Below are 12,178 nucleotides of genomic sequence, written 5' to 3'. Positions count from 1 at the left end.
AGTGACAAAAATTAATAGAACTTCCATTCTGACTTGGTTGGATGCATGTTGGCCTTTAGAATTTGGCTTTACAAACTATTAAAACCTTGCACTAGCCAAAGGAAGAATCATATTACAAATTGCTCAATATTTATGGTGCTACATAGCTTGTTCAAAATAATGATACATGTTCCCCAAGAACATATACACTATGCCATGTGAACCTATACACTATGTTATGTGTGGGTGCACCAACTCCCAAGGTAAACCATTCAAAGCAATTATAATGTTATTTACTCTTTCTTCATCTCAAATCAACATTAGGCCATGTATCTGAACATGATAGATAGGTTGTTGAGAATATTTGTAAGAGTACATTTAAAATATTATATCTAAGTAGCTTGGATACAACTATGTTGAATGTACACGATAAGTATTTTATTCTTTTTATCAATCTCTTTTAATAATTTGATAGTTAAAACCTTACTATAAAAGAAAAGAATTCAGCCAACTTGATAGGCCATCATAAGAAATGGCTCATTGAAATTCACTCCATTTTGAAATAAAACTCATTTTTTGCAGAGGATATCAAACATTTCTATATCAATTGATATTGCATCTAATGTTATACTATTTTTCAAATAGTAATTAGAGATGCTGATGGGCATTCCAAACTTGATCAACTTCTCCAATTTGCATGCAAGGGAACAAATGAGTTGTAGTTTGTGGAATGCCACTCTAACCATGTACAATGGGTGTATTTTGTTAGTTTGCATTTAAGTTAATTTTTATTGGCTTTAAAAATTTTTCTTTACAAATATCAACCCAAGGGATAAGTATCATTGCAATCAAATTGTGGTGTAATCTGCACAGTTTACTAAAAGAACCATTTAACTCACAAATTCATACCTTATTAGAATATAAGGAAGGACAACTTAAGATAAGAGATAATGGAAAAATTCTAATAATTAAACCCATAGAGGCATAATTAACTGCTCTTCCCCCACCCACACCACACCGCTCCCCGCTCCCATTACCCGTACAACTCTGTGGGGGTTGTGAAGGTTATTGGAAATCATATGCTTTTTATGCACAATAAGAGGTTCTTAATCTAGACTCCACTGCCATTGTCACAATCCTTTTTCCATGTGTAGAAATGCAAAGCTTTGGAACAAGATATGAACATCCATAAAATAAAAAATTTAGAAGATAATTTAACTATGGAATATAATTTGTTTTCCTCTATTCATTTTGATATTTGATGATCTATTGGAAACATATTAGTCACTCTCTCAATCTGTTAAAATTGAATTAGACAATGTAGTCAAACATAGAATATGTGAATTTAGGGTCATCGGTTGAGTGCAACTATAGTTGGAAAAACCTAGAGTTAGAGGTTTAATTAGGAGATTCCATCGATTAGCATTTCTTAATGTCACCTTCATTCCTGAATTTGATTGGATTGAAATTCCCACCATTTTTGAGATGCACAGTTCACTCTCGAAACCTTTGGTGATTCACACATGAGTGAATAGAAAAAGGGAAGGGGAAAGAAGCCATGGTGAATGCAATATTTAGTACTTATCAACAATAGCATGCCCACATTGTTGAAGAAGCTAATTGTTTATTTTTTATAGTACAAAACCAAAACATAGAATGGAGCAAGCCGAAGAGAATGTAGTTTTTCCTTCTAAAGAAAATGGAGCTAACAATGAAATATGCCTTAACAACCTGAGCAAAAAATTACATGTATTGCAAAGCAGAAGACAAGCGTGTTGTTGTTTACTTCCTTTGATGTTTGGGTTCCTATAACAAACAAGTTAAGGATTATCAGAGAGGACAATGGAGATCAAGTAACATGAGGCCCTTTTGGATAACGAACCCAATGCAAGGATCTCGATGTCAGATCTGAATTCTTACTTGAACCACTGTGTTTTCCTTTTGCATCCTGAATAGGACATTTCCTGACAGAGGATCCTCAAATAAGTAGCCTACCGGCTAATAATGATATTTAATCTTTTAGCTTCTAAATGATTTTTTAATGAGACTACAACTACTATCATCTTATAATTAGAGTTATATAATCCACCTAGCTATTAGTTTTGGCAGCTTTGGATTGTTGTTCTCCATATGTAGTTAATTAGCAAGTAATTGTTTTGCTAACTAATTTGTTAGATTAGGAACAAATATTTGTTAATTAATTGACCACTTTTGGAAGCAACTAGAAATTGATTTGGTTAGGGTTGTTAAGTTGTTTTAATCTCAACCATCGATTGAGAACCAATCTTTGTTGTTGGATTTCCAACAAGAGTAGTATAAAAGGAGGTCAAGTGGCATTTGGAGAATAAGAAGCTTTGAGAAGCTTGAACAAGCAAGTAGAAGCATTTGCAGTATTAGCAAATGAGTTTGCATTGGTAGCCAACTATCTTGCAGTGTTAGCAATGGTGTAGTGATAGCGTCGGGGATAACAACGGAAGAATATTAGCAGAAGAAATTAGGAGGTTGTCTAAGTTCTGCCAGTGAGAGGCAAGGAATTTTGTTTCTCTTGATATGCTAAAGTTAATATAATTTCTCATCTATAAAACTGATTTTCCTTTATGGATTTTTCCAAGGATGATTTATCCTAAAATATTGTACTCTTTGTGTTGTGAATTTCTCTCCATATTTTAGAAGTGAAATAGTAGTTGTGTTATTTTTCGATATTAGCTGAGAATTTATTTTCAGTAGTTTAATAATCATTTACAATAAGAAATTAATATTAGTGAATGCAATAGAAATTTTCACAATAGCCTCTTAGAATTGTATTATATTTTATTTTCTCCTTCCTTGCTTTTCCCAAAAACGTCATTCCCTATCCTTTCAAATCAGTCATAATCGTCTCTTTTGGACAGTATGTTACGTTTCTTGTAACTGAGGCGACATTCCCGTCAACAAGTCTCTATTAAAAACAAGGTCATAAAACTCTCGGAATTCTATATATCGATGTAGTATTTAAATATTACAATGAAGCGAAAAAGTCGAGGAGTTCAATAATTTTAATCTCCACATCTGTCTGTCATTACTTGAAATTATCTTTCCAAGGGACCCACACGACTGCGATATAATCGTATTTCTATTTACGTTTACAAGATGCTAAATTTCAACCTTACCATGAATTTCATAACTTCAATTATAAATGACCTGCGCAATCTAAAGACGCCCAGAAACGGAAGGACACTTTTTTGTGGAAGACAAAGAGCAGTGAAGGGATTCAAGAATCGGCCATGGATACGAAGGAGAAGGGTTTACATCTGCTGGGTATTCTCGGAATTGTAGGAGAAGTCTTCAAAATAATTCGCTTTCAGGCAAAATCTCTTCTGATCATCACTCTTGTGTCAATTGTCCCTCCATTGTTAATAACACTGACAAACATTTGGGGAGCTGATTTTATTTTCTCTATGATTCATTTCGAGCGATCTTCTAGCGGATATGGTCGGTTCATACTCGATTGGACGGTGTTTCTATTATTGGAAGTCATATGGACAACTTTCTTCTACGTGGGGTTGATGCCTTCCATAACAGCAGTTGTGTACATCGTGGCCGGCGTTTACAATGGGGATCAGCAGGAAATCTCCATTGCATCGCTTCCCACCGTGTGGAAACGCATGCTAATAACGTCCCTGTGGTATTCTCTTATGAGTTTGGTGATTGTTTTGGGTTTCGGTCTCGTTCTCCTTCTCTCAGTTTGGATACTTTTTATTATTCCTCTTGCAATTGGTCTGGCTGTGTTTGGGGGCCTGGGAATGTACGTGACAATGGTGTGGCATTTGAGTACTGTCGCGAGTGTGATGGAGGAGGAGTGTTGTGGATTGGAGGGGATGAAGAGGACCCGCCGTCTCATTCAAGGAAAGCGCGCCACAACATGGGGGTTGTTGATGTCTCTCATTGTAATCGTTGGTCTCTTCAATTTTGCAGCGTTTATGGGGAATTTTAGTTTTGTGGGTATCGGGGCCAGTTTATTGTACGCAGTTGTGTATCTAGTGTTGGCGTCTCTGATTACTTTGATGTGGGAGGTGACGCAGAGCGTGCTCTACTTTGTGTGCAAAGCTCATCACGGGGATAGCATAGAAATTGGAGGGCTTTCTTTGGAGGCCTGCCCACCAATTGTACAAGCACACCCAAGCTCCGGTGGAAATTTGAGCCTTGATATGAACAACTATAACGCAGGCCGGCCGAATTTTCTTACCAGTTAGGTGGTTATTTTCATTATCGCTTACTGCATATGCATTTGGTTTTATTCTAGTTCAATTAGTTGTTTAGGTCTTTTGGTTGCAGGCATAGTTATTGAGAATAAGATTGCATATCAATAATAGAAATGGCTATTCCAATGTCATCTATTTTTTGGAATGGACATAAGCTCATTTTAGAGGCAAAATGTAATATGTAGTCCTATTCCCTATGCCAATTGACAAGAGAAAATAGAAAACATATTCTCAATTTCCTATTCCTATTCCAACAACCATACAGCTTGTGTGTAGTAAACTACGGTATATTGTAAGTTATTTTGGTAAAGATAAAAGTTATCTATAGATGCATATTGCTCTTCTTGAATGTAGGAGTTTCAAAAGAAATTAATAAGTAAATGTTAATTTAAAATTCTATTTTATGTTATATCTATTAATAAAAGTTGAAGAGGTCTTTTTTAAAATGGGTAATGGTTATTAAATTTCAATAGACTCTCAGGTAAAACAGAACTATTTTAAAGAAGATGTTTAGTTTCTTATTTAAAAAAAATTATTGTCAAATTTGATTATTAAAAGCTAGATAAGATCAATTACATTAATCATGATATTTACTATTTCTTTTTGTAGATATGATAAATAAATATTGTTGACATTTTAATGATTTAATCAAATTTTTTTAGTGTGGTATAATAGGATCAACTTTTTAAGTTATGGAATATTAAGAATCTCTTATATGCAAAATTAAAAAAATTCTAAAATATTTTTTTTCCATATATAAATTGGTAAAAATATTTTCATTGAATTCAGGAAAAATAAGGTCTAATTGGAACTAAACAACAAATTTATAGTTCCTAATCTTATTCTTATTGAAGCCTCAAAAGATAATTGATTACACGTTAAAAGTTCCTCTAAGAAAAGAAACAAATAATATTTTTATTCTTGTCTTTATGAGAAATTAAAATGGACTAATGAAAATGAAACTCTATTAAAGAAAACAAGTAAATATAGTAAAGACAATAGCCTAGAAACTCAATGTTTCATTTGCTAATACTACAATAGCACCACCTACTAGAAAAGCTTTAGACCTTTCTCTCACAACAAATTTTACACCCTTAACTATTATATATAATCAACCTATTATATACATGCAACTAGACCAATATAATAACCATCTAAAACAATCGATATGAAACAATTGATCTCAACATTTATATCATGTATAGAGTTTTTTTATGCATTATATTGCAAGCTAAGATTTTGTTTCTAATTTTCAATCATGTTTTCTATGGTATGGTATGGTATGTACATATCATTTTTTCATTTTAAAATTTAGTTTAATTTAAGAATAAAAATATATTTTATCAATAAAGTTATGATAAATATTTGTTACATTTTTTTCATTTATAAATATACTTTAAGATATTAGTATTTCATTCATGATAATTATGACCTTTTTAAAATTTCACATCCTCTTTTAGATTCCAACATTGTTTATAAAACATTTCATAACTTAGTAGTGAAAACTTGCCTCTGTGTGTGTGTGTGTGTATGTGCACGCACACATGTGTGTATCAATTAAATAACCTTGAAAAATTTTATTCAGAATAATATTAACATATAATCTAATAATATCCTTTTCTATGTTGTGTCGTTACCTCAAAATGTTGATTCCTAATAGTTATTACATTTTAGATAATCATATGTATAGATTGTTTACATAAATAATGCTCAAATATGCATGGTTTTGCTAGTTAAAAGTATGAAATTATTTTAAAGTGAGACATCTGATACTCTATGATAAAATCAAATTAGTGGAGAAAATTGTAAACAAAAATTTAGAACTATTCAAACAAATTCAATTTTAAACTCCCCTTATTACCAAAAAATGATATAGCTATATTTACAAAATAATATTTAACTTCTTTGAACTTTAGTTCTTTTATTCAAAATTATAATTATAATAATAATTTTGTTTGTTAAATATATATATACACACTAATGTGTGGTCTCATGAAGAATAGAATTTTTCTAATTATTTTAAAGTTGTAGGTCTTCTACAAATTTTTCACTAGAATCCACGCTTAAAAGTTTATATTTATGATTAATGGAAGATCTAATTTATTATTTAGCATATTTAATCAAAAAAATTATTAGTTTAAGTGGTGGCCTTGGGTGGTTGGTAGCTAGCAAACCTTGTGTCTTCCCTAGGCTAATTTTTAGGTGAACCCTCCATCAAAATTAAAAAATTAAAAATAAATAAAAACAATAAAAAAATCATAGACAAGTATAGAAGTGTAATTTATATGGATGATGGACTAAGTTGGAGGCAATATGTTGATTAAAAATTTTAAGCTCAAAAACATAACAAATTTTGCTACAATTTTTAACATTCATTCTTAATAATCTACATATTTTGTAGCCCAAAATAACCAAAAATAAAAATTTAAATTTAAATCACTATATTTTAGTGAAACTGCTTTAAAAATAGTTAAACTATTAATTTCTCTCCAATTTTACCAATCTGTTGCCCGCAGTATTTCTAAAGTTAAATTGACAGATTCCAATTAATCTTCTGACAATCTTTTATTAATTGTATGAGATCTCCGCTCCACTAAACCCTCTTCATAAAAATACAGCCAAATACTTTCGTATTCTTGTTATTAATCATGTCTCTACCACCACACAAAAAAAACGAAAACAATTGTTGAAATTCAATCATTTAGCTTATATGCTAATTTTAAATTGCCTCTGACAACGAACATACAATAAATGACCTCAACGGACTCCGCCTGCTCTCTCTCGAATTTTACTATATTTCCGTTTTCTCTTTCACCGCTTCTTCCATAAACATCATTTTCATTGCCTGGTCATTTCTTATAGACATATATTACTGTTCTTGTAACTGAGGCGAGAATCAAATCGGATGATAGTGTTAAACAAGGTCACGCAATCCTCGTAAATCCCACGCTTCGACGAGGAAGTATCAAAATATCACAATGAAGAGATAAGGTCGAGAAGGTGGACGTTTGTTTTGTTTGCAATATCTGTCTATCAATATTTCAAATTATCTTTCTATGGAACCCACACAAACGCTGGCGCAAATTGGAGTCTTGATATCAACACCAATAACATGGGCCGGCAGAATATCCTTATAGATATGCAAATATAAGTTGTTTACTATGTATGCAGTATAATATAAATTGGTGACAGATTATAGCTGAGGATATTCTGCCGGCCCGTGTTATTGATGTTGATATCAAGACACCAATTTGCGCCAGCGTCTGTGTGGGTTCCATAGAAAGATAATTTGAAATATTGATAGACAGATATTGCAAACAAAACAAACGTCCACCTTCTCGAACTTATCTCTTCATTGTGATATTTTAATACTTCCTCGTCGAAGCGTGGGATTTACGAGGATTACGTGACATTGTTTAACGCTATCATCCGATGTGATTCTCGCCTCAGTTACAAGCAAAGTAACATATCTCTATAAGATATGATGGATTGTGCGGCAAAAATATACATGATTTATAGTATATCTCTTAGTTTAAAGATAGTAGTTTGTCATAGATCTTGTAACTGAAATCAGGAAAATCAAATTGAAAACGATTATCTGAAGGTTTATTTATGATTAAAATTAAACAGTTTTAGATTATATAATTTAATTATGTTATTTTTTTAATGATATTAAAAAAATTTATTGAATGTTTTTTTATTAAGATGGTAGGAAACGGTCTCTCCTGAAAGAAAGATTCGCATTACTGTGATTTGAAAGAACATCAACAAACTATTAAAGCTTGAAGCTAGATAAATAGCCATCTTCAAAATATAAAAAAATTCCGAACAAAGTAATTGTTAGTAGTTTCGCAGCTATAAGACTTATCACTATAAGATTATGCATCCAACTATAGATATGCAAATAAAAGTCCTTATTCCCCTTTATCTAGAAAGCAGGAAAATTAAAACAAAGAGTATTTCAAGTGCAGCCAAACTCAGTCATTACAATCCAGCAAAAAAATTAGCATTTGAGACAATTAATGTCCTTCCTCTAGTCTTTGTCATCCTCGTTTTCTTAGTCGTTTTCTTAGTCTGAATCCTTAGGGTCCATTTGGCAATAGGAATACAAGTGGAATAGGCATATGTATATTCTTAAAATTTTGAATTCTCTATTTGGATGCACCAAATCGGAATTGGAATAGGAATAAAATTAGAATAAATATTAATGCATATTCGTATTCTAATTTTTTTAATTTTAGAAAACATAATTTTTTGAGTCCGTGAATTCCACATCAAATTTTGGGTGAACCAAACAAGAATAGGAATACATAACCCCATTTTCTATTTGGGAATAAGTATTCCAAAATAAGTACTCCTATTCCCATTTTTATATTCCAGTAGCCAAACAGACCCTTAGTTTCCTCCTATGGATGCTTCTCCATCTTGATTTTACCTATGACAACACCCAACACCACTTTGTGCATGATTCCCTCCACTAGCCCATGGCTTGAGGAAAAGGTAGAATTGATGTCCCTAGAAGAGACCATATCAGGAACAACATTTTCTAAGGTAGTGATTTGATTCTGAACGGCGTGGATATAACTCATCAATTTAACATTACTAGTGTACCCAAGATCTTTCCCCTTAGGGATATTAAGGTATTGATTTGATTCTGAAGGGCACTGATATAACTCATTAATTTAACATTACTAGTGTACCTAGGATCTTTCCCCTTGGGGATATTAATTTTGGTGACAATCTCTTTAGTATAATGGAGTATGCCCTCATCATTATTCAATTCCTTAATGTTATAGTTTACCATAATTTTTACAAATTTCTCTACTTTAGTTTCTTCAACAACCTCTTCTCCATTTTCAAGTCCTTGTCTTCCAACTCATTTATTTCTTTAATGTCCTTCAGCTCATACTTGTGATTAGTTTTAATGATAACCTCCTCTTCTATGATTTTTCCTTTCTCTTTTCTGTTACATGGTGTAGAAGATCTACATTCACTAGAACTTTCCTCCTATTTTTACTCCTCTAAAATCTCTCTCCTATATCTTTCTTCCCTATCATCTTAGCCAACTAAATCTTCATTATCAATATCAATAAAGCTTTTCTTGAGGGTTTTGGTTTTACTTGTCTTAACAAATAAGATTTTTTTGGAAGGGACCTTTCATTTAGCCGAAGTAGTGTAAATAAGAGCTTCCTCAAAGTAGGTAGGGGGATGAGTTTTCACAATGCTAGAGACAAATCTTTCCTCCTTCTTAGGTCTAGTAGTAGAGTTAGATTTTTTTCTTTCTTGAGGGGTTCACTATTTAAGAGTTCAACCGTCTCCAAGCTTTGGGGAGGGTTATCATGACTAAAAGTATGCTTGTACAAAACATACATAAGACCATCTAGTGAAGGGTGGTCAGACGGTGGCTATTAGGCTTGATAATGTTATTACTAAGAGATGAAAACAAGTAAAATATATGATTTTGGGCATTGAGCTCTTCTTAATTAATTTCTTGGTATAAGGTTGATTGGATTGATTATCTTGAGAATAGAAATTATTTGTTGAAACTTATAATATCTTTATTTCATTTAATTTTAAGAAGTTGTCACCTTTGATAATTAAGAACTTACATAATGTTTTACATTGAAAATATTTCAAAATGATAGACTAGTCTAGATAACACACATCGAAAATAATATGCTCATAAGAAAAGTTCATAAAGTTTTGTAATATTTTTTATCCCTCCTCTAACACCACATTTTAAAGAATTACTACTATGTCTAATGCACTTATTCTAAACATTTGACTATAAAAATCAGATAACAATATATAACAACCAATAACATACATTATATTTAAAATATTATACATTTTATTTAAACTATTATTTATACATTTTTTGTTTGATGTAGGTGCAAATATAAAAAATAAGTAAAAATATATATATATATTTGTATATACTAAATTTTCTAAAATGAAAATATCATCAAATTTCTAAATCAAAATTAATTTAGGCAAATCAAATTAGGGTAAATAAATCTCAATTATTGTTTTTGTTTAGATTTAGTGAAAGAGTTTGAAGAACCCCTACAAAGAAGCTATCTTGAAAAGGATCTCAAAAGGAATGTAAAATCCCAACAAATAAATAGTTGGAAACCTAAATTAGAATAAGATAATAAAAGAATCAAGAAATGAACTAGTACATAGAAGCTATCCTTCAAATAATTGATAACTATAAGGTGGGGTCAAGAAAAACTTCCACTCCTAACTTAACTCTTTCAAATGATAAAGTAAATAAACTTTTTTACATTTACCTTAAGCAAGGGACATGCCACTAGAAGCATATATAGATATACAAAATCTAGCCTTCCTTCTTTAACCCTAGGCTTGTAGATGTTTCAACTCCTCTTAAAGGGTCTTAGATTCTAAACTTTTTCTTAACAAATCCTTATTATAGGTGAAAACCTCATTCACGTATCTTTACAATTAATCTTGATTGATTTTGATTGTTGCAATAACATTGAATATATATTTTAGTTTCCTCATCATATTTGCTAGTTCTTATTTAACAAATAATTTAAGATTATTATTAAAAATATTAATATTGAATTAAATAAATTTGGAGAAAAATGTCCATGTTCAAATATCTCATAAGAAATGATGGAATGGATTTCTCTAGGTCTTGTTCATATGAAAAAATAAACTACTTAATAAATAAATTCACAATAAAGATATTTCTATTAAGTTAATATTAAATAAGTCCTATTTATAATCAAAGACTGTTTTCATTTTTTTAAGAATTGCAAAGGAATATGAATCCTACCCACAAAAAAGATTTAATCTAATCCACATAATAGTCTATAAAATCAAGGTATCACACACTAATAACATTCTATCTCAATTTACTAGACATGACTTTATTCATTTATAAATGCCAAATTATGAGTATGAATTATTATATATAGTTTGGCATTCAAACTAACCACCTAGTTGAAGCCGCAAAGACCTATCAGTGCCAACTCACCAAATGGACTAAAAGAATATTTGGATTGAATGCCACCACTCAAACAACATTATAACACACATTAAGATTAAGCATAATCCATCATGGATAATTGAAAATTTGATAAAATATCAAAGCATATAATATTATCATTTCAAATGATAATATATAATATTATCATTTCAAATGATAATATATAATATTATCATTTCAAATGAGTAAAATCTCTGATTTATATTGTGAAATAAAATTCTTAGCTAATTAGTTTACAAATAAGGGAGTTGGAACTATCCATGTGGAGGGGTAAAGACATGTTAGTAATTGAGATCAACATGCTCTTACTTGTGATGAGATGAAGAGGGTGGGAAGTGATAACTCCTTAAATGATGGATGCTAAATTTGAAACAAAAAGATGACATGATTTATTGGAGGGTGTTATTTCCAATGTTTTAGCTCATGTGTACACCACTCAAATTCATAATATGAATCAATCAACATGTAGATATTGGGTATTTTTTTCAAGATCTTTGAATTTTTTCTTCCCCTACTTTGTTGGTGAAATTATTGTGTTTTCTCATGGGTAGATATTACAAGGATAAGAGTTCAAGCCTATTGATTCTAAAAATATCAAGACTAAACACAAAGTGTGGAATAGTTTGAAGGATGGTGGTCTTAAACCTTACCTACGGTGACTCCACAATGAGGATGCAAAAATCAATAAGTTATTTGATATTGGATGGAAAGATGGTAATATGCATTTTTTAGAAGGAAGGCATTGAAAGGAAACAACATAATAGTTGAAATCATCGACCTTTCATTGAAAGAGTTGATTTATAAGGACAAAAAATATTTGAATCTTTCTATCAATAGGTTTCCAAAAATAATAGAAGAGTGGGAGAAACCAAAGAATAAAACTAGTTACTTTGACCCATCCAAGATTAAGCTTCTTTAGAACTAGTTAATCAATGCAATAATA

At 31.0% G+C, this 12,178-nt stretch overlaps 1 protein-coding gene across 1 annotated transcript; it reads left to right on the top strand.

Moving 5' to 3' along the window:
- The first annotated feature begins 3,116 nt into the window (after window positions 1-3,116).
- LOC149531807 (uncharacterized) lies at window positions 3,117-4,547 on the top strand. The gene has a single exon (XM_089810479.1). It carries the CDS (start codon window positions 3,243-3,245, stop codon window positions 4,209-4,211), a length of 969 nt encoding a protein of 322 aa, XP_089666605.1. The 5' UTR covers window positions 3,117-3,242; the 3' UTR covers window positions 4,212-4,547.
- The last annotated feature ends 7,631 nt before the right edge of the window (window positions 4,548-12,178 follow it).

This window comes from Cupressus sempervirens, chromosome 11, assembly GCF_028749045.1.
Source record: "Cupressus sempervirens isolate cs-2001-9-10 chromosome 11, ASM2874904v1, whole genome shotgun sequence".
NCBI lineage: Eukaryota > Viridiplantae > Streptophyta > Pinopsida > Cupressales > Cupressaceae > Cupressus > Cupressus sempervirens.
The sequence above is the reverse complement of the archived record's forward strand: the minus strand, read 5'-3'. Positions and strand labels throughout refer to the sequence as shown.